Here is a 27,684-nt window from a genome sequence, read left to right as displayed (position 1 = left end):
TTATTTTGCTATAAATTACAAATGACAAACATTAAAATAAATCCAAAATTTAAAATATAGAAAACATAAATTAAGTCTAAATATAACACAATTCATAAGAAGATCTTGATGGCAACTGATCATTATTTGCTGTAGAGTTCATCTCTTTGTTCACCATGAATTCAAATCAACATCCCCACAAGGAAAAATCTTGAATCAATTAAATGCAGAATATTAATGGCAATTGTGTTGCAAGTAAAATATGACAAAATAATAACCTTTGCTACTAACAAATTTCTAAGCCCAAAAAAATAGAAGGTTCGATTAATGAATTTGAAGCTTATATGTATAAGGGGATGTAGATGTGCTTAATCCGCATATCATAAAATTGCTATTTGCATTTACATATGCAGATAGTGACTTTTACTAACTACATTCGTATAAGAAAATAGTGGAAAACAGATGTGGCTAGTTTTTATCCACTCACATTTACACATACATGCTATACATCTTTCTCCGGTCCTTTTCTTAGAATTAGGATTATCTCTATTTCAAATTAACTATATAATATCCAATTAGTTACAATGAATGGGTATTTTTGTCAACTCAAAAAGTGAAAAACAAAAATATCATTATACTGTAACTAATATTTGAAATTAAGAGGATCTTGTTCATTTTTCCTATTCTTCTAATTTTTAAAATTATCATTAAATTTATGGAGTCTATACGAGGGATTGAGATCCCCTATATTTTTTAAAAATTTTGAGATTTTTGAATTTATAAATCTTAGCCACTCATCTTATATAAGCATCTAAAATAAGCCATATTTTTGCCTTTTAAGGAAAAAATATGAGTAGGCTTGGGTATCGGTCAAAACAGTCCGATTTTGGCTCTTATCAGTTATTAACCGATATTTTTTCGGTTAAACAATTTATTAACTGATACCAAACTAATAAGAATTTTAACCGAAATTATTAGTTATAACTGTACACAATTAAACAGATCGGTTAAAACCGGTTTAGGTGGGCTTTATATTGATTTATTTTGTTGGGCAAAAAATGAGTTTTTTTGACTTTTGAGAGCCCAAATGCTTTTTGTTATGACCCAAATATTTGTTTTTTTGGGCTAAAAATTTAAGCTTTTTTATATTGATCAACCAAAACTTTTTTTTATATTATAAAATATATTTTTCCAAAGCAAATGGACGAATTAACATAATGAATGCTAATTAGACTAACAAAACTAGTTAATAAAAAATACTTTCACCAAAGGCAAAGAAATCTTATCTAATGCCATCCCTAAAAAAAAATCAAACCTATCTAAACCCAAATTAAGATAAGGTTACATAGGTATATATATAATCTCAAAATTACGTCGTTTTGGCATCCCTACTTAACGGTTTATATCGGTTAAACACTTAATCGATATGAAATTTATAACTGAACCGAACCGATAAACATACCGATATAAAAAATTTCACCGATAAGGATATCAGTATATCGGTTATGGTTAATATCAATTCGGTCAAAACTAATACACGGCCGATAATCGGTAACCGGTTAATTTTTGCCCACCCCTAAATATAAGTGATACATATGAGTTCGCATATTCAATAATAGAAGGAAAGCAATCATTTTCGAGCACGTGCCAAACACGTGAGGGATGGATAGAAGCAGATAAGGCGTTATTGTCCTCCTCTCTCCAGAGACCCAAACCCAAAGCGTGAGAACACAGTGACACCATAATCCCCATGACCTCAACCTGGTAATTCTCTCCCATTTTTTATCATTCCTTCAACTCATGGGCTCCAAAGTTCTTCCTCAGGTTCTCTCTCTCTCTGTCTCTGTCTCTGGGATTCTCAGTTTTTGTTTATTCGATAACGCTGTGAATGAAGTTTACGCTTTTGGATATGTAGGCTCTGATTATTACCCCAAGAAACCCTCGTCAATGTCCCCCCAAGAAGCTGGGGTGTTCGACCTGTATTTCTAGCCGTCCCTCCTTGTTCAGCTCCTCTAGGGTTTCATGGAGCTCAATTGGGTGGAATTTGAGTCCCGTTGTGTCGGCGCCAGCCAAACCAAGCTTTGTTGTGAGAGCAGAATCGAATCCGGAGGCTGGAGAAGAAGCGAGTGCGGAAGCAGAGGTGGCTGAGAATGTTGAGGAGGCGGAGGCTGAAGTTAAGTCTGAGGAAGCCAAATCGCCATGGAAGCCTCGGGTTAAGCTCGGAGATGTAATGGGGGTAATTCATTGAAAGCCTTCTCTCTCTTTCTCTCTCTCTCTCCAAATGCTGTTTCCATTTTCGTATCTTAACAGAAGGATTTGAACAAAAATGCTGTTTTGGTTTTTTCATGTTTGAAGAAGAGGAAACAGGAATTCCGAAAATGGATTGTTTTTAGAAAAAAGTAATTCTGAAACACTCTCCCAAACATGTCTTTTTGCAACTCTGCGAGTAGAAAACTATTTTCAGGAAACAGAACCAAAATGGGCCCCAAGATTTTGGACAAATTGATGTTCATGTGGGGATCCAGATGGACTTGTTACTGACATAAGGGAAAAGGTTCAACTCAAGTGAGATGTATATGTAATATAGACTACAGAATTCCTCCAATATTCCATTAATGGAGAAATCTCACCCAAGTGATTTCTAATTAGTGCATTGTGATCAACCTAAACAACGGGAGATGTCGCCATGTGACCATTATGATTAATGAACATCACTTGGATTTGGTTTATTTCTCGGTTTTTCTCACGTTATTTTTTTCATTAGATACCAAGTGTAAGTTATGAATGAGATATAGATGAAATGATAGAAATCATGCTGTCTTTTCTGAAGATATTGAATAAGAGGGCAGTTGAGGCGTCGGAGAAGGAGAGGCCAGTTCCAGATATTAGAACTGGAGATATTGTGGAAATTAAATTGGTAAGTGTATTTCTAATTATTTTGTTTTTATTTCTGTTTGACTGCTTATTAAATGAGTTTTTTCTGATTTTTCTTAATTTTATTCGCTTCCAGGAGGTTCCTGAAAATAGGCGTAGGTTGTCTGTCTACAAAGGTATTGTTATTTCAAGACAAAATGCTGGTATTCACACAACAATTCGAATTCGGAGAATTATCGCTGGTGTAGGTGTTGAGATTGTTTTCCCACTGTAAGTTCATCTATTTTGTCACTTCGTAAAGTTCAGAGTCTTTTTGCTTGATTTGGCAAGTGGATTAAACTCGTGGTATGCCTATGGTCTTATAACTTGGCCCAATTAACTAGCTGGTTTGTACATGATTTTATGTATTTGTTGTGACTGGAATCTGAACAGCTTAACATGGAGAAACCTGCTTATTGCAAAAAAGAAACACCCAATATTGAAAAATTCAATCTACAATAGTAATAGGCATGAGTGATTGTATTTTCTTGAAAAGAGGAGAAATAAGAATATGTGAATCACTAACAAAACATAGAATAAGACCTTAATGATAATGATGCATAGTCATTGAGTTCTAATATTAGGATGACTTTTAAATTTGTACATCCACCCAAAATGTTACAAGTTCTGGTAGGATTTGCAATACCTTATAAAATTTGAAATTTGAAACAATTATTTTCTATGTAGCATTTAAATACCCCCATTGGATGTATATATTGAAAATGAAGCCAAAAATGAAATCCTAAGATGCCCTTATCCCAAAGAAAAAAGGAAGTATAAAATAGGGTTAGGTGATAGGTAACCATGTAGGAAAGAAAATTATAGGCTCTCATTTTTTAGCCTATATCATGCTGGTATGGGTAAAATATCGGTTGCTGATAAATAAATATTTTTGTTTGCCCTTTAACTGTTGTATATTCCATAGATATGACTTATCAAACATAAAGAAAAAATATTCCACAGATATGTGGTTTATTAGTATAATGCTTCAATCGTTCTTGAATTATGGCCAAAAAATATCAGTCCCTTATTTTTTTCACCTGCTACTATATATATGCCTATTTTATACGTAAAATGGTCATATATAATTATAGATATGGTTATGAAGTATTGGGTTCTTGAAGGGAAGTATTTGAGAAGTATATATTGTGCTTCCTACAAGTATCCATGCTAATGTTCGGAAGCTTAGGATAGGTTTAAGATTTATGACATTCCCTACAAGTGGTTATCTTTTTGCATGATAAATTGTGATCAAAGCTTTTTTATTTTTTAAAGCTTTAATAGATTGTTATTTTGCTGCAAACTTCATATTTGCATGCCATAGTGCGAGCTCCTTAGGGAACAATGTGTAGCTTGGTTAAAGAAAATAATAATGCTATTTAGTTATACGACTGTTATATAACTTGATTATGTGGCAGTGAAAATTAGCCCTTAGATCAACACTTGTTAAAAAAAGGAAAAAAAACAAATGCCTGATTTTCAGTGTCATGTCATCTCAATTATATGACAGTCGTATAACAGTCTACTAAATATCATTGTCTCTAAAAAATATGCATTAATGGGGCATTTGGATGGGGGTAATCTTTTAGGATTCATAAGAATCTTAAAAGATTATCTTATTTGGTTGCACTTAAGTGAAGGAACCCAATCCCTTTTGCTTGGAATGTGGATTTCCTTCTAAAAAGATGACAATCCATACTACCTTGGCCTTGGGAATTTTACTTTCTTTAAATGATAAGAATGTTCACATCCCATGCATTTATTAATTAATAAGGCGTCTAACCTTTTTCGTGTGTGCTTTTACAAAAACTCTCCATCTTCCTTGAGCCGACGATTGTTAAATTAAAGTCTCATAAGGTGATTTTTAATTTAATTTTATTTTGTTAAATTTTTTTCACATTAGCAAGCAGCAAAGTAGGATTATTAATTTTGTTTTTAAATTGTTGACCCTTTTATCTCCCCCTCCATCTTTCAAGCAACCAACACTTATACACATAATTTGAAGCAAAAGTATTACTCTTTTTTTTTCTTTTTTTTTTTCAGTTATTCCATGAGAGAGTCATTCTATTTTCTAATAGTTAGATGTTAAACTTGAGATGATTATTTTGATCAAAGACTTCGATGTTTAGGTGGGTGGGTGAATTGATTTTCGATAGGATCTACCATGCGTAAGTACTTATTGTCCTTAGGTTCCATTTCAATCTCTATATTGCAAGTAATAAGACTAAATTCACTATCTAGACGAGTTCCTTTTTGTTTCTAGTAAAACATATAAATTGTATAGACAATATGGACAAAACAGGATATTTTGGAAAGAATAAATAATTCTTGTAGGATGCCTAGGACTAAACCAAGCATTGGAATCTCATATTTTCCGAAATTTATCAGATTCTAATCATTCCTAGACGTAGGAATAGTCATATTTATGAGAATGTGGATGCCGGGGGAATGTTAGATTCTGCAAACCAAACGCCACATTATATTCAAAACGGTTTCTTTTTTTTATTGGCTCAAACTTTAGTGAAGTGTTGCTTATCCACTCACTTATTCTCATGTGTGCTTAATTACTGTCATCTCTTTTCTTGGAAGTTTAGATTGATATTTAACTCATATTTTTTTTTCTTCAAAGAGAGAAATAAAATGCTGAAGTTCAATCTTTAGATTAAGGACATGATTGGTAATCTGATTTCTGCTTTATAAGCATTTTGGATTCATGATGATGATGCTGATGCTCCAATTCTCATCCTCATAAGAGCTATCTTATCATCATTCTCCTGGCTCTTAATTCATCATTACGTTTCTTGTTATAACATGATGCAGCCTGATTTGTGTGTTTAAACATTGTTATTTGCAGTTATTCACCGAATATCAAGGAGATCAAAGTACTAAAGCATAGGAAGGTGAGGAGGGCAAGGTTGTACTATCTTAGAGACAAGCTTCCCAGGCTCTCTACTTTTAAATGAAGTAACACCATTGCAGCTGCTGCTCTTTGTTTGTTTTGGCCTTCAGAGTAATTTCTTTAAGCTTTAGATGCTGTAACTTGTAGGAACTAAATGGCCATGAGTTTTTCTGTTGGCACATTATATCCATTCTTGTCGTCCTTTTTTATTTTCCTGATATAACGTTATTGCCATCTTTCTTTTGCTTTTTGGTTCTTCTTCAACTTTTCATCCTTTCTTTTTTTTGATTTTTTTTTTTGGTGCCCAAAAAAAAAAAAGCATGTAATTACTGTTTCAGGCTCTTTGAAGGTAGATATTTTTAGGGAAAAATACTGCAAGGATTCCTGAGGTTTATTTTTTTATTTTTTTTTTAAAAAATCATTTCAGAGTTTAAAATGACTAAATCACCCCCTAAGGTATATTTTGTTATCAAATTGCTCCCTTGTAATCGCTGTTCGGGGTTTTTGATGGAAACAACAGAAAACAACCTCCCACCCACCAACCCATGGAGGAGGGTAGCCATCGCTGCCTTCTCCTCCTCCCCTCTAACCAATAAAAGACCTCCCACCAACCAACCCATGGAGGAGGTATAGAAGGCGTGGATGGGTAGGTGGGGAGTGATCCACACGCATGCTTTCTACCCCATCTATACTTATTATAATGATTGATTAGTAAGATGAGATAGGAGAAATATGGTTAAAATATTGACACCAATTAATTTTCTATTAAAAATTAATAATTTAATTAGTGCAGAGAATTGTCTTGAGTGTACGAGGATCCTCTCCATTGTTCTATTGGCATGCGACCTCAAACATCTTGGTATAACATTCCTTACTACTTAAATCGGCACTCTTGAAAAGAGAATTTCACCAAACCGACCCAAAAAAAAAAGAAAAAAAAAAAGAAATGAAATAAATAAATGATAGATCAACAAGTGACACGGTATCAATGTAATTTGTTAGGTCCCAAACCGGTGAATTCCTATGAATGAACCTAGGTCCCAGCTAACAGCAAGTTTTTTTTTTTTTTTTTTTTTTTTTTTTAAAAAAAGAGAAATAGAGAGCGATTTCCCAAGGATAGTTTTGCCTATGTAAAATTTTAGGAAAAATTCTCATATCTTCCTCAAACTATAACTAATTAATAATGTCCTCCCTAAATCCGTCTCTGCTCACTTATACCAATTAGAGCATACTTACTCTAGATTAAAGGTTGGGAAATTAAAATTCCGAAGACCACATCTTCAAGCTACTTTCCTTGTGAGACAATTGCGATGAAGCCTACTTAAAACATACTTGAGATTATGTTTGAGAAATAGAGCTTTTAAATCAAAAAATATTTTTTGACAATTTTAAATGCGCTTTTAATTTTTTTTATTAAACATGTATTTTTTTTCTTCAAACAAACTTTTTAAATATTAAACGCACTTTTAAGCTTTTTAAGCCAATCAAACGTACACCAAAATATAACTCATCCCTCCATCATTTTCCCAACATGGGCTCAAATCCGAAATCCCCCACTCATGGTTGATCACTTTTTTTTTTCTTTTTTATGTAAATCATGGTTGAACACTTTAACTTTGACGTAAAAGAACTTTTCTAAAGATCTACTAATAAAATATCTTCATAGATAAAATATCTCTGTTATAAAACGAGATGGGGATAAGCTTATAGCTGGAAGCTAGAACTCATGATGTTCATTCAGTTTTCATACAAGATATAATAATAAGTTAACGTTACTTGTGTTTCAAAGTATTATTATTTTTTTTCTTACAAAAAAAAAGAAAGTATTATTTTTAAATATAAATAATAAAAATTGAGGGGTACGTGGACGCAACTGTCAAAGTGTGCCGTAAGTGGGTCCCGCATCCTGTCTGGTAGATCAAAACTCTCTCACTTTTGAACCGGACATAGTCATTGCCGCTATTTGACACGCGGCGTCTCCATCCTTCCCTCCCGCTGCTGTGTCTTACTGACCTCTCCTCTCTCCTCTCTTGGGGCTCTCGTTCGAACCAGCAGGTCCGATCTTGGCGGCTAAAAATCTCGGAAGCAGCGGGTCCAGTGTGGACCGAGCCATCCCTACCGCCCACCTATTCGTTCCACCACATGTCAGTCCCCGTTCAATTCCTCTCTCTCTCTCTCTAACCCAAACATATTCTGTGTGTGTGTGTCTGAAAGTCTGGGGATTGTGTGAATTATCTGGAATTAGGGGGTGGGTTTGGTTATTGGGTTGTTGAGAGTGGATATCGTTGATCTGGTGGGGCCATCATGAGTGACGGCGGCGGTGCCGGTGCCGGTAATCAGTTGATCTCAGTTCATCCCGACGAGCTCAAGTTCCAATGTATGTTATTCATCTCTCTCTCTCTCTCTCTCTCAATTGTTATGCTTACCCAAATTTGTTATTTTTTTTATTATTTTTTTTTAAAAAAAATTTCAAATGCTATTATGTCCTCGATTGGATTATTTTAATGGGTATATCTCCTCATGAGCCAAAATTCAATCAGAATTTGTTTATTTATTTGTTTTTTGGTAAACTACATGTATCCAATGATACCCATGGATAATGGGTCCTGATATTTTATCATACTGTTAAGAGGGTTGTTTTTAGCAGAATATGTCGCAAACTTGACCTGAAAAGCCTAACCCGACTTGTGTTGAGCCTAAAAACATGAAATTTGGACATGGTGGTGATAGTGCAACTGCATTACATTATGCAATTGTTCCTCAATAGTACTAGCGGAACGGATGAAGAAAAGATAAACTTCTGTTGGTTATGTTTTTGGATGATAATGATGATACCAACGAAGAAGTATGAAGTTGGTGTGTGTTAAATTTGGTGAAAGGAGTAGAGATATGGATAGAATGAGTGAAAGTATCTTCTTTTTTTTTTTTCCCTAAAATATTATGGTTTGGTTGTATGGCTACATGGATTTTGAAAGGAGAAGGGGAAAAGTGATGATCTCGAGTGAAAAACAGTGTTATTGCAGAAATGAAGATACTGGAATGTGAATGTGTGCCAGGACACTTTTTTTTGTATATCTTAAGGATCTGATGTATATGTTGATGGCATGGATATTGCTGATATGGGGATGCTGGAATTGTGGACCGGTGCCAAGATGTTAGAGGATACACTAAGACATGATTGCATATAAGTTAAATGCCAAAAGTAAACTGAAGGAGTTAGCTGATAAAAATAATGTTGTATATTGGACTCTAGAATAGATAGTGGGCCATCCCTTTATTTGTTGTCATCCGCTTCCCTTGTTTGAAACTCCATATATTCTTGATTCTGGAATATATCGACTTTCCTGCTTCTTTTTGGTGACTAACTTTTCAGTTGGTATGTCCGAGCTAGAGAAGATCAGGTAGGAATTTTCTGTCCCTGTGGATGCATCCGAAGTTATGGAGAAAATTATGTGTTTTTTGGTTCATTTGGTTTTCACTTCTCTTGCTTTAAGACTGCTTTTGAAGGTTTCTTTGTAGGATGATGGGGATTATGCAGTCAGTGTCTCAATTTGTATTACTTAGCAAAGGAGAAAAAGAAAAAGAAAAAAAAGAAGCTCCATATATAGCTAGTGGTAATGTAAATGCAGTTTATGAAAGACACCCTATAGAAGATCAAGGGATAGGGCAATCAGAATTTGTATCTTTTCATTGATATTTGAGTTTGTCTTTGAGTGAGATGTTTTTAAAATCTGAGTATCCAGATTCCTTGCTTTGTAGCAATACCTGGAAACTTGTCATAGGCAACCTGGGGTTGCAGAGGAAAAGAGAGGGGGGGAGGGGGGTGTTTAGAAGAAGTTTGGCATGAAGAGTTTTGCATTTTTAACTAGATGAACTAAAATAATGCTGGCCAAAAGTGTGAAGTTGAATTGGCATAATGAGAAAAAAAAGTGGTTTAAATATAGGCCTGCTTTCAGGCACCTATTGGTTTCTTTAATATCCTTATTAGTTTCATTTTTGGTTATGTGCTTTTTATGCTAGACATTTGTTTAAGAAAGTTCTTATGGACTTATGAATCATGGAATTCATGTAATCAGTTGAGCTGGAACAGCAAAGCTACGCAGATCTTAAAATTGTGAACAACACAGAACATCATGTTGCTTTTAAGGTACTATCTCTGTTACCATACAGTTGTAAACATTTTTATACATTAAGGGATATACATTTATCAAGTCATTCTGAATTTTAGATCAATTAGGTGTGATTTGAATGTTCCTTCTTCTTTTGTTGATAGGTTAAAACCACGTCCCCTAAAAAGTACTTTGTGCGGCCCAACACTGGTGTTATACATCCTTTGGACTCGTGTATCATAAGAGGTGCTTTTTGATACCTTGTAAAAACATTTTGATATGTTTGTTCCTCTTTTTTTTTCTTTTTTTTTTTTCCCTCTCTCTCTCTCTCTCTCTCTCTCAACTCATTACCTTTTGATAATAAATTGAATGTATCTTTAGCAGAAACTGCTTTAACATACAGGCATGAGCAAAGTAATGATTGGCCAATCAAATCAACATCTATTGCGTGATATCTTAAACATGGTTAGCTTTTGATCAAAGAAACTTATTAGCTGGCACTGAATAATCATATGCCACTTGATCATGCACTGGTGTACCAGTGTATTTTTTTTCTTTTCTTTTGCTGTGAAAATATTAAGTAACTGGGAACAGAAAAATAATAAGAGCCATCAAGTATCACAATCATACATACAGAGAGAGGAAAAGGCCTCTAAGCGAGGAGATTCAGGAAAAGAAGAACAAGTATTCCATCAGCTAAGCTCATCCGCCGCTTTGTTCCTTTATTGGCTATCAAAGAACACAAAATTTTCCTCCAGATGTTGTCATTCCTCATACTGAAGTGACAACCCTGATCCACCCAATAGGGAGATTTCACCGAGAACTTTCCTTTAATAGCCACCCAAGCAAGACAATTGGGCTTTTGGTTCAAAGTAATGGGGTTCTTTGAGCCTTGTTAAGAAACCTCTTATAGCTTTTGTTTATTCCATTGACCACCATTCTCCATCATCAAGTCAAGAACCATTAAAGGAATTGATGTGTCCACATTATCTATATCTCTTTCATTACCTACAAGAAAGCATGCACCTTTTTGAATGACCTTGTAGTTGTAGCTTTATTAGAATGCTTTTCCAAACCCATGAAGCATCGGCACAACCAGGTTGCATGCTTCTAAGAATTGGCACCCATGGTCTGCCCTGGTTTGACGCCATGGTCCAGCCCAACTGAGTGAGAAGGGCTTTATTGATGCCTGCAAATTGATGAAATCCCAAATCCCACACCTTTATGGTTGGCCCAGTCTTTAAGTGCAAGATAGTGGTTTTTTGATTCATTTATTCCCCACCACTGCAATATTTGTGCTTAAAGTATTCTCCTAGTCCCTGAAGATTTTCTTACTTTTAATGATGGTCCTAACTGGCTTCATGATGTGCAGTCACCCTCCAAGCCCAACGTGAATATCCTCCAGATATGCATTGCAAAGATAAATTTCTCTTGCAGAGTACGATAGTGCCTCCACATTCTGATGTTGATGAGCTTCCACAAGATACTGTAAGAGAGTTGATTTTTTTGAGTCATGTCTTTGTTTGACTAGGTTGATTAGATCCTGTTTGAAATGATATTGATGTTGGACAATTGACCTTACTCTCGAGTCCAGTTTATTAAGGACATTGGAAGGGCTGTAGAGGAATGCAAGCTTAGAGTTGTGTATACCTCTCCTGCCTCAGCTCATGCAACCTCGGAAGATCAAGCATTAAGGGGCTCAACACGGAGTCCTGATACCACTTCTGTAAGTTTTTTATTTTGGTTGAGGTTGCGCTGTTTTGTGGTTCATTTATTTTTGATTCTTTTGTTTGGCTTAGTGGGATATGTATGGGTAAAGTAGGCATGTTTGCAAATGCTTGTGTTTGTGCATGCATGTGATTTATTATTTTAGTATGAGTGCAGAGTTACCTGCACTAGACAATCTGACAAAACCAATAAATTAACATCATTGATGTTTCGTCATCCAAAAATAAAAGCTCTTTCATCGTAGTACTTAGAAGAACTATTATATCACCTAGACATCTAATCACAGAGAAGCCAGAGAATAGAATGACGGCTTTAAATGTGTATCATACTATTTTTATATCTTTCATTAGTTATGTGTTGAAGCAGCCTCATGATCAGCGCATGAAGTATTTGGGAACAACCATATGGAGGTTGAGGAAAGACAAGAAAGAAAAAAAGGTACTTGGAATGATATCAACATATGAAAGAAATAAAGATAACAAAGAAAAGAGTTATGTACTTCCAGTTGATACTTTTTTTTTTGTTAAAAAAAAAAAAAAACCCTTCCAGTTGACAGCACCTGTCAAATGCCAGTATCAAGTTGCACCAAAGTTGACCTACCATTATCACTATTCTTAGCAATTGGAAGTTCTGCCTCTGTGATTGCTGCTTATAGATCTTCCTTGTGAAATGAAGATGAATGCTTTGAATCCCTTTTTTCTCTTTTTATTGGTGATTACATGGTGTCAATTGTTAATTATATATGAATGGAGAGACATGAATGTTTCTTCGTGACTTCTTGTCAAAGTTCTCAGTTTTGATTGATAGAATGTTAAATGCATTATGCAATTTATCAATATATTGTGCTTGCAAGTGGGTCTTTTGTCCAATTATATTTACATTGAAACATATACTAAAGTAGCCACCCTAAAATCCAACTTCTTTACTGACTCATTAAGATGTTACACTGTACTGTATATTTTTTGAATTTACCTCTAATAGGTCCCCCCCCCTTTTTGTTTCTTTTCTTTTTCCTCCCAATTTTCATTTGTATGTAGAACGAGGCTTTGCAGCGTTTGAAGGATGAAAGAGATGCAGCTGTTCGGCAAACGCAGCAACTGCAACTTGAATTGGTATACATGCTCTATGTTTTTCCCCTTATCTATTTGTTTCCGGTTTGATTTAGCGGTTTGACGATGATGAGGATGTTAATCTCTCAGATTCTGTCAGAGAAGCTGGTATATAAATAAATGTACAGGAGTGGATCTATAAAGCCATACATACATATAGCTTTAACAAATGAAGAAATTATGGGAAGTTGGAAAAACTCTAAAAATTTTGCAATAGGTTGAAAACAACACATTCATTGGTATCATATCCAATCCCTGGATAAGTTTGCCTGTTTCACCTGTTGATGGGGAGCTTAGAATGTTATCATCTTCACTTTAATATGTAGGTGTGCTTTGGAAGATAATGTAGCAGCTAATTTATCTATTTTCTTCCCAACAGGAGTCGCTGAAAAGACGAAGAAATCGAAAAAGTGACCCTGCCTTCTCCTTCACCTTCGCAATCTTTGTGGCACTAATAGGCATTATGCTTGGCTTCCTCTTGAACCTTTCATTGTCCTCACCGTCCACAGAATGAATTGATGCTTTTCAGGACTTATAAGGAGATTATTTTTCTGTTTATTTCATTGTATAAATTAAACGCTGAGTTGGATGCATGGAAAGTCTGCCTATTTTCTTCTCTTGTCTTGTATAGTGATCAAGTAAATTTGTTGTGATCAGCTGCTTCATAGATATGTTTATAGAGAAAATATTTATCCGTTTAGCTATGCTCTGTTGGCCACTCTCAAAATTTTCTTTCCAATAAAACCCCAACTACTGTTTCTACCATTTCTCTCATTTTTCATGCTAATAAAAAATGTTAATTAAAAGAAATTCAAGCGACACCATGTTTGAATTTTTTTCCTTTGAGTGGGAGACATTTGTTAATTTTTTAGTGAAGAGTTTTTAAAACATGAGTTGGTTAATTTATTAATTCAATAGCATAAATAAGCTTGAGCCCAAGGCCTTGAGCTCAACCAACATCTAGAGACTTGCTCATAGAAAGCCTAAAAAGATAGGAGTCTCAAAACTCTCATGAACTTTTATCACATTTGCAATTATTTTCTCAAACTTAAAAAAATCTCAATTTAGTAACTTTTTTTTTCAATTTCACCATCCGTTAAGATTTTCCGTTAAATCGTAACGGAGGAGGGGGCCGGGTGTGAAAATTCCCAAAATACCTCTCAATTTTTTTTTGGGAAAACAATTGCAATGATTTAGGCGTTGGTTAGGATTTAACGAAATTTGCAAAATACTAGCACTTGAATCTTTGAATTTATTTTTAAAATACGGGTATTTTGGCAATTTTGATATGATTTAACGAAAATCTTAAGATGGGTGAAATTGAAAAAAATTGATAGATACTAAATTAAGAGTTTTAAAAGTTAGGGGATAATTATAAATGTATTGAAAGTTCAAAGCGTATTAATCCAGCTGGGGCTACAAAGGAATTTTTAAATTGACAACCACATGTGGAGTTATCCATAATTCTAAGCAAGACTCTTCAAGGTTGATGATGGGAAATGGACGGCCAATGATGAGTCTGAGCAAGTGTGTCCTTAGTGCTCTTTCATTTTTCTCTCAATGCATTCTTTCATACATTTTCTAAAGTCCCGCTTTGCACTGGCTTATCCACCCGACTTGCCGTACAAATTAAAATCTTTATTAACATATGCACACTCTTTCGTACATTCTCTTCTTGCATTTTCTAATTTTGAAGTATTAAATGAACCGTGATTTTCTTCTTCCTTGGGAGTATTAATTGAACCACGATTTCCTCCTTCCTTGGGAGTATCTTTTTTCTATGGACGCTTCCCTTTAGATCTAGAATCACTATATGGAGAGAGGGAGATAATTGGAGCGGAATGCAGAAAATGAGTGAGAGCGGGGGGATAATTGCGAGCGAGAGAGGAAAATGAAGGGTTGTGTGCATGCATCACAACTTCAACAGAGAAGGCCAACACCACCACTATCATCAACACAAGTCCTTTCATAACCTTTTTAGCCATAGCACCTGCATGTTTCTCCTTTGATTTCTTTTTGTATTAAACCACAATTTATAGCATATGAACAAAAATTTAAGAGGTCAAATAGAGAAACTTTTACATGTACTTTTTCTTATTTTTATTTTTTGTCTTTTGGTTTTGGTTAAAGTCATGCAATTTAATTTTCAACTAGTTGTTTAAGAGGCACCATTAATACAACCTACGAGTGAGAAAAGATAAGTTCTATTTTTTTTTTTTCTTTTTCTATTTAATTTTTCAGAAATGCATATAGGAAATGCAGGTGTTCTCTTCAATAATTATAATATAAAAAAACACATGGAGTTTTATGCGGAACAATGATTAATATTAGGATATATTAAAATATATGATATGGTAGGATACTTTATTGTGTTTATTTTTATATGGTATCGTCTTTATTTTATTTCATGTAAGATTCTCGATGGCTTAGCCCTAGTTTATATTCCAATAAGAGCTTATGACTAGGCCCTATAAAATATTGTAATAGTTTGCCAATTTAAAGGCCATTGTGTTACGAATAAAGGAAGCATAAAATTATTCCAAACCTTGTGTTTAAAAAGGTTTTAGGTTCATTTCAATGAATCTAAAGGATCTAGATTCCCTCAAAATCTAATAAATTATCCAGTTACGTGTATATGAAAGCATTCACGTAAAATCAATCCATATGGTTGCAACATATAGATGTTCTTGTCAAGTTGCCCATTTAAAAAGGCTATGTTGACGTCCATTTGACAAATCTCGTTATCGAGATTTTTTGAGTCATATCATTGTTTGACTAGGTTGATTTGATCCCTTCGAAATGATATTGATGTTGGGCAATTGAACTTAAATTCTTGAGTCTAGTCTAATTTGTTAACCCGCTACACACGTTGTTAATGACACGTTACTAACTGTTAGTGACGTGTCAAGCATGTTGACATGTCACTAACGGGCCGTTACCCGGGTGTGAAAATTTTCAAAATACTTTTTATTTTTTTAAGGAAAAAAAGAAAAAGAAAAAAATTGTAATGATTTCCGCGTTGATTAGGATTTAACGGAATTTGCAAAATACCAACACCTAAATCTTTGAATTATTATTATCATTATATATATATATATATATATGAGTAGTTTGGGTTAACAGAAAAATACTATCAAAGGGTTAAGATTGAAAAAAATTGTAAGATTGATACACTAAATTAAGAGTTTTTGAAGTTTAGATGAACAATTGGAAATGTAATACAGGTTCAAGTGAAGTTATCCAAAATTATATCCAAAAACAACAAAATATATGATTTAATATTTCAAAGGAATTTTTAAATTGACAACCACATGGGGAGTGTCTTTATACTTTCATACAATACTATATCTATCATTCTAAGCATTCCCAACCTTTTTTTTTTGTCATTTTTCCTACATTGAAGGATTTAAACTACTTTTTGCTTGCCTATGTTAAAATACACTCCAATAACTTTCCTTAATCATTCCCTATATCATTAAAATATTTATTTATTTTTATTATATATATATATATATATATATATATGAGAGGAGAGATGAGAGAGAATTGTGAGACATGAGAGGAGAGAAAAGAGAGAATCATTTTTTCTTTTTAATAATCCTAAGGATTGCAATAGTGGAACCCAAAGGATTGGGTTCTACTATAGCAATCCTAATATTTAGGGTTTATTTAGAGAGTTTGCTATGAAACATTTTTTTTTTCAATTTTTTGGACATATTCTCTAAACTTAGGAAACATTCCCCCTTATAAGGAGCCTACTGGGAATAATCTAAGCAAGAAACTTCAAGGGTTTGCGTCTACTTTAACGTTGATGATGCCCATCTCGAAATAACTCATCTTGTGATGGCTCTATAATTTTCAAAGAAAAATAAAATAAAGTTAAAAATTAAAATAAAAGTAAGAGATAAATATAAAAAAGTCCTCTCAACTAACTTCTCTTTTTAAAAAAGATACATAAAGTTTAAAGTGTGCTAAAGTCTATACATCAAACTACCAAAGTCTGCCAAGAAAGATATTGTTTTAATTATATTCTTATAATACTCTTATTCTCTTAAAAGCTAAAATAAAAAAACTAAACTAAACTATTTTTTAAACAAAAAAAAAACTCAAATTTTGTTAAAATATTTAACGAATTTTGTTAGATGTCACGTCAACGCTAATAAAATGGTGACATGTGTCACTCTTAAAAAAAAAACAATATAAATATATAAAACTAAAAAAAGACAAAAACAAATTAATTTTCTAAAAAATATATATACATCTTTCCCCTTTTTTAGGAAAAAAAAATTGATTTTTTAGTTTTTTATTTTATTAATGTTTTAATTCAGTTTTTACGATAATAAGAGTATTATAGAAATATAATAAAAAAAAATGACATTTTTAATACATTTTGATAATTTAATGTACCACTTAGTACACTTTAAACTTAATTGAGCTATTTAAAAAAGCCAAGGGAGTTTTTTATATTTTTCCCTACAGTAATAGAGTGGAAGAAAGAAAGAGAAGAGAGAGAAGAGCTGGGAATTCTTACGCATGCAATATCTTAAAACTAAACCCTCCGCCGGTGAACGGTTATGGACAGTCGGTTACTCAAACCGCCCTCCGCCGAGGGCAACTCCGTTGACAGAAAGTCACTGTTAGTAGGGCCGTTCTTTGCTGTTTCCCATGCGTGACTCATACTTTGGAACCCCACCTGAAATCGCGCCACGTGCCAAAACGCTGGAGATCTTCTATAGTGGGCCTAGTGGCAATTTCTAGTTTCAGGCTAGCGTGGCGCCTAATCAACTATACCAAAAAACGTTCAAATCTCCACGCTTCGCCACGTCGACTCCCCGCTCTGTCCATCTTCTCTGTCTCTCCTCCGTCTTGCTCGCTTTCCCTCTCATCCCTCTCTCAATTCGGTCACAGTTTCCTCACCAATCTGATCCATCAAACTGAGTAAGGTCACTTTCTTCAATTCAGTTTTCTGGGATGCTTTTTTTTATCCTATTGTTCTTGTAAGATTTGTCAGCGATTTCCCATATCAGTTTTTGGCAAATATTTACGGAATCAATCTCTTTCCTGTTATTTAATTTGATTTACTTGAATGGGCTATGTTGGTTTACGTTGATTATGAATGTTCTATGAGAGTTGTGGATGATTGATGAGGTATTTCAGTTTTTCTGGGCTGAATTTTGCTTGATAGTAAAGATGTCTCGGAATTCTGACACAACGAGGCGAATCCCACCTGGAATTTTGCTCATAAGAAGAATTAGAGGTAGGGATTGGAGCCTTGCTACCTATAGATATGTGGTTTTGTTTGTTACCTTCATTGCATATGCTTGTTATCATGCTTCTCGAAAACCCACTAGCATAGTTAAGAGTGTGTTGTGTCCTGACCCCAATAGGCCCTTGGGGCGGTACCCTTGGCCGATTGGCAATGTGTTCATGAAGGAGAACTTTATGGAAAATGACATAAACAAGGGTTGGCCTCCATTTAATGGACCGGATGGGACGTCAAAATTGGGGGAGATTGATGTTGCATTTCTAGCTTGTTACGCTTTGGGAATGTATGCTGCCGGGCATTTGGGCGATACTTTGGACCTCCGGCTGTTTTTAACGACTGGGATGATTGGGAGCGGAATTTTTATTGGGTTATTTGGTATGGGATATTTTTGGAATGTGCATGTCTTTTGGTATTTTCTTGTAATGCAAATGGTTGCCGGATTGTTTCAAGCAACAGGTTGGCCTTCGGTTGTTGCTGTTATTGGTGGTTGGTTTGGGAAGAGAAAGAGGGGTTTGATAATGGGTATTTGGAATGCCCATACTTCTGTTGGGAATATTAGTGGGTCTCTTCTTGCTGCTGCCGTCTTGGAATATGGGTGGGGCTGGTCTTTTATAGTTCCAGGTGCATTTATTGTAATGGGAGGTTTAATGGTATACTTGTTCTTAGCTGCTTACCCTGAGGATGTTGGATTTACCAGCTCACATGGTTCAGTTTCGAATGTAGAGGTAGTTCCTAATGACCAAGAAGCTCATATAAGAAAAGAAAATGTGGAGGCAGGGGAAATGAATGTTGTGTCTAAACATGGGTCAGTGAGTAGGAGAAGCATCGGGCTACTTCAAGCTTGTTTGATACCAGGAGTGATACCGTTTGCATTGTGCCTTTTCTTCGCAAAGCTGGTGGCCTACACGTTTCTCTACTGGTTACCATTTTATCTAAGTCAGACAGGTATATTCTGCGCTCCTAGTTTTAGCTTTTACATTGATTGCTATATAAGAGTCAAACTAATGTAACTCATAAGCTTGTAAGATTTTAGGTTGCTATTTGGTTTGTCAGATAGCTTCTGATTTTTGTTAATGGTATGTGTATGTTGTTTTGAACTTTGAGTAACAATATCAGAGGAGATTTCAAGTATTTGTGGATAGTTAGGAATAATGAAGTACTGTCGACACAAAGGAGGTTGAAAGTAAAGCAGGTTTTAATTGTTTGGGGACCAGCGTAATATTTTTTTATGCACTCCCAAATAAACTTCTCTATCAGAGTTGAATCCTTTAGTTTCATTTATGAAAGAAGGATAAACATATAACTGTTAATCAGTGGTTGTCAATTGATTAGATGAGTTATATTTTCCGTTAACACTAGTAACTAAGAGGAGTGGGCATAAGTTTTATATTATCAGAAAAAAATAAGAAAGAAAAGAAGTTGATATAGCTCCAGTATCTTGTCTCCATCCTTCTGCACCTCTATGGTTGCATTTATTTATAGCTAATCCCATATGTTTTTGATTCATGGCTGTTCTTTTCAACAAAAAATTCTAGAGTAAAGAGCTGTTTTACATTGATTCTTGTGTTGTGTTCTTCATCTAAGTATTAATTTAAATGTATTCCGAAGGGAAAGCTTTTACAACTACTTTTTTTATTAATTAATAAAATGTTTACACCTTCTTTTACTATTTGAGATATTTTTAATAGTTTGTTTCTGGATTTGTTTTATCCAATTAGATAGGTTGACTGATCAATGATGCAAACATGCTCATGATGTTCATTTGAATACCTGTCACCTAATGATTGAGGCTGCAGGGCACAAGTTGGTGTTTCAAGAACACTGTGTTGCCACATTGCTGAGTCTCTTCCTAACAAGATTACTGACAAAAAAATGGATTTATTCTGATCAGACAATGATTTACTGGCTATAAAATGTCATCTTTTTGGTGGTTTTATTGTCCCAAATTCATGGTAGCTCTCCAAGGAGTTCATTTTCTGATAAAGACCATTAGCATGAGGGCTATCAAGTAATTGTGCTAATTCCTTGTGCAGTGTGTCTGTTTGTGATGAACATCCATTAAAATTTATAAAATGGAATTTAAAATTGCTCACAATTTATTATATTCATTAAACTTATTGCTATCAGCAGTTGGATACTTATGTAGTCAATGTTGTTGAGTTTGCGAGGATGACTTCTCCTTTATAGACTCGTACCTGTTACTTGGTTACATTCTTTAATGATTTCATAAAGCCATATCCTGTTTCAGGTCTCTCTTTAATCACTTTGTGCATCTGCTAATGTTCCAATCTTCTTCTATTCTTTGATTTGGCAGAAATTGGTGGAGAGTATGTTTCTGTGAAATCTGCTGGAAATCTATCTACCTTCTTTGATGTAGGGGGCATTGTTGGTGGAATCCTTGCTGGTTATGTATCTGATAAACTTAATGCACGGGCTACTACAGCTGCCTGCTTCATGTATGCTGCAATTCCTTCAATGCTATTATATCGCACGTATGGATATATCTCACAGACTGTCAACATTGTACTTATGATGATTGCTGGCTTGTTTATAAATGGGCCCTATGCACTCATTACTACTGCAGTTTCTGCGGACCTAGGCACACACAGTTCTCTTAGAGGGGATTCTCGAGCACTGGCAACAGTGACTGCCATAATTGATGGTACTGGATCAGTCGGTGCGGCTCTTGGCCCTCTTATTACTGGTTTTATATCCACAAAGGGATGGGATGCAGTTTTTGTGATGCTGATGATTGGTGCTCTTGTTGCTGGGCTTCTTTTGTCACGTTTGATTGTAGCTGAAATTACTGAGAAAACTTGCAAACCAATGTCTCAATCCAGCAACCAGCAAAGTCTTGGAGGTATTATTCTTCTCTTCTTTCTTTTCCTTTCTTTTATCACTTTTTAGCTACCAACAGAACGTATAAATGTAGCATATCAGTTAATAGTAAGCAATTGAGGCCTGTGTTCCATCTTCATTCAGAAACTTTGGTTATTCAATGTAGCGATTTAGCTTTCTGTAAATAGATGGTTAGTGAATACTTATTTTCTGTACTAGCATGAGTATAATTACTTGATCGATTAATACATATACACTAGTAGTAAGAGTTCTTATTGAGCCTAAAATAAAAACTAAGAGATGCATTTATAAATTTTTGGCATTTTTTGAAGAATCAAAAGGGAACGTTCCAGGTAGAAAATTCATGATCATCACCTTTTGATGTATAGACTATATACTCAAGTCTTCTTGCATTGTTTATAGGTGTCCTTTAGCACGTGAATATTTGTTATTCTCTTTACTTTAAACACATTACTTCTTGTGAGTTTGTAAAAATGCCTTTTAACTTTCATGATTGTAATCAATAGATTCAGGTATTCTCTCTTAGTGGCTTGAAACTGGAAATTGAAATCAAGGCAATGTATGGTAATGGTTTCAAAGAGTATTTTAGGTGTAAGGACTGGCTTATTATTTATAAAGACTACAAAACAAAAAGAGAGAGGTGACTATACAGCCACCCCCCACGGAGGAGAGGGATGGCTACACGACCACTTTTTTTTTTTTAAAAAAAAACATTAAGTATGAAGTCAACTCCGCACATGTTTGTGTTTTCTCAAAATAAGCATGTTTAGTACTTTTTTCTTAAAACACAACATTTTCCAAAAAGCTTCACTAAACAATTTTCTTAAGTGGACCTCACATATGGACCCCACCAAAAACACTTCCAAACTCTATACTCATCAAAAACTTTCTCAAATTAAAACACAAAAAACACTTTTCAAAACCATTAACAAACATACCATTTCGTGTCAGTTGTGCATCCATGGGTGACTTTGATGGGAGTTTCGACTACTTATGGGAGTTGAATTGTTAGTAGCACAAGTATTGTACATGAAAATGATAATATTGCTTACAAGTTACAACTGAGCCACTCCCGAGAAATTTCTGACATTATGATTTTGGCTTGACAAGGATGTTGTATGGTTTCTGCTTCAGTCTATAGTAATGGTCGTTAAAACTCCATTCTTCTCCTTGTAACTGCCAAAGAAAGAGAAAAGCAAATTGTATTTTTGTAGTGTATTTTCAGAACTATTTTAATGGTAGAAAAGGTTATTCTTTTGATGTCTGTTGTTTATCTCCTTCTGAAATGAGTAAAACCTATATAATAATTAACAGACATATTGCTTCTTCCAATTATAGAGGGGCAAACATTACGTTTTGCTTCTGACTTTTATTTCAAAATCACCAATTAAGAGGACAAGTGCTTTTTTTGCATTCACTGGATTTTGGTTTTCTCATTTCACTCATGTGGGCAGCATGATCTTTATTTCCCTTCCAGAGGTTATTTCTAATCTTCTCTGCAGCAATATCTATCCTCCCTGAAATCTGGAATTTTGAACCTTTTTTTCTACCATTAAAATAGTTTTGGACTTACATGTGATCTCTTCTTTTGCAGCTCATGTGACCCAACCTCTTCTCAGTGATAGAAGGTGATAGTGAGGTATGATTTCAAGAAGCTTCATGTTGAAAAAATTAAAGAAAAAGGCTCAACATGCAATTGATATTGTGTGTTCTTTGATTTCAAGAAGCATTTGTATTTCTGAAAATAATGGCTTTGTTTGTTACTTGTAGCACTTGTTCATTGTCTTAATATACCAAGCAATACTTATGTGCGTAGCATCTTGTCAAGCTCTATTCAGCACAACTGTTGGGAAAAAAGAAAAAAAAGAAAAAATAGAGAGGAATTAAAAGATCTTTAAAAACGAAATGAAGCATGGGAATAATCTTTATGATTGAGAGCAGAAGCAGGAAATATGAAGTGTCATATATATATATATATATACACACACACACACACACACACATATAAGACTGTCTACATAGCTACTCAAGGGAGGTCATCGCCATCCTAGTCCTCGGCCTTCACTATACAGGACTACCAAAAGTGAGTCTTCAGCCCTGCTACTTTAGTGGAGGATATGGCAAGTCCAAGCATCAATGTCATATGGCCAGATCATCGGATCATGGGAAGTAGTATTTACAAACATAATTTATAGGTGAAAAGATGAGTTTCACAACTTAGTAAGCAAACACAAAGATATCAAAGAAAGAGAATACCTTAAGTTAGGATGGGGTGTAAAATTCTTGTTTTACAGCATCCAATAGAAACATCATTTAAAAGGCCAAAATACAATGAGCATGAAAACGGCAGATCTTATGAGCAAAAGAAAACTTGAAACTTGGGCAACTAAAGAGACTTTTTCCTTTCAAGATCTAGGAACACCGCCTCCTCCGCTAGAATCCCAATGCTACCGGATCTTATGGTTTTGTGTTTTTCGTTTTTCTGATTTTTAGTAGAGCAACCACACCACGAGTAGCCAAGGCCAAGAACTAAAGATGTGGTATGGATGGGTCTTCAGTGACACAGGAGGTCCATCAGAGATTTGAGAGGAGGCTTTTGACGGCGAAACTTTATAGCTAGCGGTGCTTCCCAGTGAAGTAGCCAGATTTTGTGTCAATTTGGCCAAAAATGGTGGCGTTCTGAGACCGGGCTAGTGATGGTTCACGACTCTGGGTGGCAACTCCATACCTAGCTATGCTTCTAGGTGGAGCGGCCAGATCTATGCTGGTTTGGCCAAGAATGATGGCGTTCTAGGCTTGGGCGGTGCAGTGGTTCTGTTCGTGGGTGGCATTTGTACTCGGCAGTGTCTTTCGGCGAAATTTGGCGGCAAGTGGAGCTGAGACGGTGGTGGCTTTTTTTAGGGCCGGTGGGGCTTTTTTTTTTTTTTTTTAAGAAAAAAAAATTGTTATTGCATTTAATATTTCTAAATGATGTATCAACCTTTCACCGGATGCTGTAAAATCTTACTTTTACGGTTCATCCCGATAGTAAGAGCTAAGAAATAAGTGAAAATAATTAAATGGAAGGGAAAGAATATGTGTCATGATCATGTTTAATAATATCCAAGTATAATCATAGAAAAATTAGCAAGATAATACTTACATGCATACGATCGATCAAACAATAGAGTAAGTGCATGCAAATAATTAAAGCATTTTAATTTAAACCATCTAAAAAAAAAAAAAAAACTTAAAACCTCTTTCCATTTTTAAAAAAATTATTTTCCATATTAATGCCTTTGAGCATTTTCGCATTTCTTGAATTTAGAGCAGCGCAAATTGACTTGTCTCGAAGCACCGTCTTGAGCTCAATCTTGTGACCGCAAGAGCGGTCTACCAGAAATTCATGAAAGAAAGTACCTTGATGCTTCTCTAAATCATATATAAAAATTAAAAATAAGAAGAAAAAAAATTAAAAAAATGGTGGGACAATAAGCTTGTACGACAGGACATCATACTATCTTATCCCAGGACCTTGACTTTAAGAGAGATGGAGGTGAATGAGTATGTTGGAAATGGCCAATAAGAAACTTGGAAAAATGAGCACCACAAAACTTTTCTAGCTAGGCCTCCCCAGTCCCCTGTCTGTCTCTGTCTTTATTCTTTGGACATAAATTATTTGTCCACTACTGGAGGCATAGGAGTCTCGTGCCTCTAAAATTGGAATTATGTGTTCATCTATCATTGACAAATCAATAATTTAGGTAGATGACAAAAATTACTATATCTTTTAGAGTATTCATTAATTAACTCAATCAATGTGGCACCTAATCTCTGTATCCAATCAACATGTGGGGTGAAATTTCCCCCACCCTTTTTATTCTGAATTTCTTCTTATTCTATGTAATGGAAACTCTCATGATTTCTAACCTTTTTAAAGTCATAGTCTCTTAAAGCCATTTAATTATAATGGGTCAACAAATTATTGGTTAATTATATGAGGGATGAGGGAAGTGGGGAGATGGGATTATTTTTAGAAAGAAAAATATAAAATTAATTAATGTGGTTTTATCCATTTGTAATTAACTCTCTTGGGAGTATAAAAAAGGGTTGGATTTAAAAAAAAAAAAAAAAGTGTGGAATTTTTTTTAAAAAAAAAACAAAAAAGACTAAAGAAAAAACCCAAAATGTGATTTCTAGCATTAATCTTTTTCGATTAACTTAACTAACAATATGCCCTTTCTACGTGTCAACCACTGTGTTGATTGCATGAAATCTCCTTGCACTCAGCTGTAAACATAGGCAGATATATTCTCCAAACCCTCCTTTCATTTCCTCTATATATGAACCTCACACCACTCTGCCCTATTCCTCGTGAATCTCTCTCTCTCTCTCTCTAGCTCATTCCAACCGTATTTTCTTCGGTTCAGTCTAGCACCTCATTCGCACGTGCTAGCTAGAGCCATGGCTCTCCCACGTGCCATGCTCATCATCATGCTAACCATGTCACTCACCTTCATAACATCCTCCATTGCTCAAGCTCCATCGTCGGCACCCACCACTTCCACTGCTACTCCACCGACCACCACCGCTACTCCGCCAACCACCACCGCTACTCCGCCAACAAGCACTGCAACTCCTCCAACCACCACCGCTACTCCACCGACAAGCAGTGTAACTCCTCCAACCAGCTCTGCTACCCCACCAACTGTTTCCACACCTCCCCCGGCTTCCACTCCGGTTTCATCACCCCCACCGATGACGGCCAGCCCTCCGGCGTTGAGCCCAGAAAGCCCAAGCCCATCTACTACAAGCCCACCATCTTCAATCCCTGCGCCAGAAGAGTCACCGATGTCATCGCCTCCGGCTCCTTCAGGCCCAACAACGTCCCCATCACCATCAGGAGGAACGCCACCGCCACCGGCAAAGTCTCCGGCCCCCTCAACAGCAGATAACAGTACTGCTTTTGCTCATGGAAGCAGCATGGCCTTGCTAGCATTGTTCGGAGGGATTGTACTCCTTGCTTAGATTCATGTAGATTATGATACTAATTATCTGTGTATTCCTTTTTTTTTTTTTTCTCATTTTTTTTCTGCTTTCTTTTTCTTTCTCGTGGATTATTCTTGGGGAGCTGATCTATTTGTGATTTTAGGAAGGGATCTAGGAGATTACAGCTCTTTTGTAGCATTTTGAGTTAGCTGAATAAGAGGGACTTTGTCACTCCCGTCTGTTTTTCAAGGGTTAGATATTTCATGGTATTTTTCAACAAACAGAGACCCACATTGTCAGCTTCGTTTAATGTTATTCTTTTCTTTCTTTTTTTAATGATATATATGGGGCTTCGACCTGACCAGATCTCGAACACAGTCAGGGACGGAGCCAGGAAATTTTATGAAAGAGGGTCAGCCAAATTTTTTTTTTTGGTTCTTTAGAATTTTTTTATTAAAAAAAATTATTTTTGTTGTTTTTTATAAACTAAAGACTACTGTAAAGGCAAAAAAAAAAATAAACATTTAAAAGTAAGGGCCAAAAATAAAAAAACTTAGTGAGTATAGGCCAACAAAATTAAAAATAGGGCCAAAAAATTTTATTGGCTATGGCTAAAAAATTTAAAAATAGGGCCAATTTTTTGTTTTGGAAGGGGCCAAATGACTAAAATTAAAACTTTAATTTTACTTTTTTTTTTATTATTTTTTTAACTTATAATTTTTTTTTCCTTATTTTGGGGTTTTTATTATTTTTTTTACTTATAATTTTTTTTTTCCTTATTTTGGGGGGGACCATGGCCCACCCCGGTCCCCCCCTCCCTCCGTCTCTGAACACAGTGTAAAACGCAGTAAAGTTTAAGCTTTTGTCCGCAGGTGTGACATCAAAGAATTGTTTACGAGTCACACTTTATATCTAATGCTTTTTTTGAGAGTGAGTTTTGATTATTTTGAGTAAAAAATTCAAATAAGTGTTTTTAAAATTTTTTATCAAACATGTCAACTTTTGTTTAGCATAATTTTTTAAATACTAAAAATACTTTTTAAGTTCTCTTATCAATTTCAAACCCGCTCTAAGATAAAGCAAATTACAACAGGAGCCAATAACCCATTGGTATAACTAATTCAAATATGCTTTTTGTTAAAAAAAAAAAAAAAAAAAAAAACTTAACTCCAAAATGGCACTACAATTTTCTTAATTTCCACGTTTTCAACACCTTTTATATATACATACATAGGGAAAAGTAATGATAAAGGTCTCTATTAATGCATTTAATTTTTTCCCCTCAATAGAAAGGTAGTTGGCCGGCTGCTTCAAGGGGTAGATGGGCGGCTGATGAATGGGTGTAAATGGTGGTGGGGAAAGAATGGGGGAGGAAAAGGTTAGGTGAGATAGCTGTTAAGACAGCAAATTATATATGTGGAAGAGAAAGGGGAGGGTGATATGTGGAAGAGAAAGGGGAGGGTGAAGTGAAATGCTTTAATTTGGAGATGGGAAGCGTCTTTTGGCCTTTTTTGAGCGCGGGGAAAAAATGAAGGAGAAAGGGGCATTTTCTGTGGTGGCATGGAGCATATATATATAATTAAGGAGCTCTGTGGGGCTCGTGACAAATCAACACGAGTGTAGGAAAGTGATGTGCACATGGTTTCTTAGGCCCACGAAGATGAGTAGAGAGAGAGAGAGAATTTTGTGTGTAAGAAATATTCTCATGCCAATAAATTAGGATAAAATTTGCTCAAACTAATCTATTAAGTGACAAGTGTGATCTCACATTCACTTTATATTTGAAGGATATTTTTGTCTTTTTACTTTTTATGAGACAAAAATACCCCCAAAAATATAACTAATTCTATATTA

The 27,684-nt window shown here is 35.1% G+C and overlaps 4 protein-coding genes across 4 annotated transcripts; all 4 read left to right on the top strand.

Annotated features, from left to right (window-relative positions):
* Positions 1-1,670: 1,670 nt before the first annotated feature.
* On the top strand, positions 1,671-6,035 carry LOC132176330 (Ribosomal protein L19 family protein). Its single transcript, XM_059588506.2, has 5 exons — positions 1,671-1,803; positions 1,895-2,215; positions 2,810-2,896; positions 2,990-3,123; positions 5,747-6,035. The coding sequence occupies exons 1-5, from the start codon at positions 1,780-1,782 to the stop codon at positions 5,853-5,855; spliced, it is 675 nt and encodes a 224-aa protein (XP_059444489.1). The 5' UTR covers positions 1,671-1,779; the 3' UTR covers positions 5,856-6,035.
* Positions 6,036-7,717: 1,682 nt separating this feature from the next.
* On the top strand, positions 7,718-13,437 carry LOC132176521 (Plant VAMP (vesicle-associated membrane protein) family protein). Its single transcript, XM_059588752.2, has 7 exons — positions 7,718-8,168; positions 9,868-9,938; positions 10,065-10,146; positions 11,273-11,388; positions 11,495-11,626; positions 12,666-12,740; positions 13,117-13,437. The coding sequence occupies exons 1-7, from the start codon at positions 8,096-8,098 to the stop codon at positions 13,249-13,251; spliced, it is 684 nt and encodes a 227-aa protein (XP_059444735.1). The 5' UTR covers positions 7,718-8,095; the 3' UTR covers positions 13,252-13,437.
* A 4,080-nt stretch (positions 13,438-17,517) lies between these two features.
* On the top strand, positions 17,518-22,677 carry G3PP4 (Major facilitator superfamily protein). The gene is made up of 3 exons (XM_059586464.2): positions 17,518-18,948; positions 20,318-20,863; positions 22,457-22,677. Exons 1-3 carry the CDS (start codon positions 17,874-17,876, stop codon positions 22,492-22,494), a joined length of 1,659 nt encoding a protein of 552 aa, XP_059442447.2. The 5' UTR covers positions 17,518-17,873; the 3' UTR covers positions 22,495-22,677.
* Positions 22,678-25,190: 2,513 nt separating this feature from the next.
* Positions 25,191-26,079, top strand: LOC148587050 (arabinogalactan-protein family). Its single transcript, XM_088514942.1, has one exon. The coding sequence runs from the start codon at positions 25,306-25,308 to the stop codon at positions 25,867-25,869; it is 564 nt and encodes a 187-aa protein (XP_088371068.1). The 5' UTR covers positions 25,191-25,305; the 3' UTR covers positions 25,870-26,079.
* Positions 26,080-27,684: the final 1,605 nt, after the last annotated feature.

This window comes from Corylus avellana, chromosome 3 (genome assembly GCF_965113065.1).
Source record: "Corylus avellana chromosome 3, dhCorAvel1.hap1.2, whole genome shotgun sequence".
Lineage (NCBI taxonomy): Eukaryota > Viridiplantae > Streptophyta > Magnoliopsida > Fagales > Betulaceae > Corylus > Corylus avellana.
The sequence above is the reverse complement of the archived record's forward strand: the minus strand, read 5'-3'. Positions and strand labels throughout refer to the sequence as shown.

Coding starts and splice junctions, on each gene's coding strand:
- LOC132176330 (XM_059588506.2), top strand. CDS start 1,780: ATGGGCTCCAAAGTTCTTCCTCAG. Junction 2,897..2,989: donor ATATTGTGGAAATTAAATTG/GTAAGTGTATTT, acceptor ATTCGCTTCCAG/GAGGTTCCTGAAAATAGGCG. Junction 3,124..5,746: donor GTTGAGATTGTTTTCCCACT/GTAAGTTCATCT, acceptor TGTTATTTGCAG/TTATTCACCGAATATCAAGG.
- G3PP4 (XM_059586464.2), top strand. CDS start 17,874: ATGATTGATGAGGTATTTCAGTTTTTCTGGGCTGAATTTTGCTTGATA. Junction 18,949..20,317: donor ATTTTATCTAAGTCAGACAG/GTATATTCTGCG, acceptor TTGATTTGGCAG/AAATTGGTGGAGAGTATGTT. Junction 20,864..22,456: donor CAACCAGCAAAGTCTTGGAG/GTATTATTCTTC, acceptor CTTCTTTTGCAG/CTCATGTGACCCAACCTCTT.
- LOC148587050 (XM_088514942.1), top strand. CDS start 25,306: ATGGCTCTCCCACGTGCCATGCTCATCATCATGCTAACCATGTCACTC.
- LOC132176521 (XM_059588752.2), top strand. CDS start 8,096: ATGAGTGACGGCGGCGGTGCCGGTGCCGGTAATCAGTTGATCTCAGTT. Junction 10,147..11,272: donor GGACTCGTGTATCATAAGAG/GTGCTTTTTGAT, acceptor CATGATGTGCAG/TCACCCTCCAAGCCCAACGT. Junction 11,627..12,665: donor GGAGTCCTGATACCACTTCT/GTAAGTTTTTTA, acceptor ATTTGTATGTAG/AACGAGGCTTTGCAGCGTTT.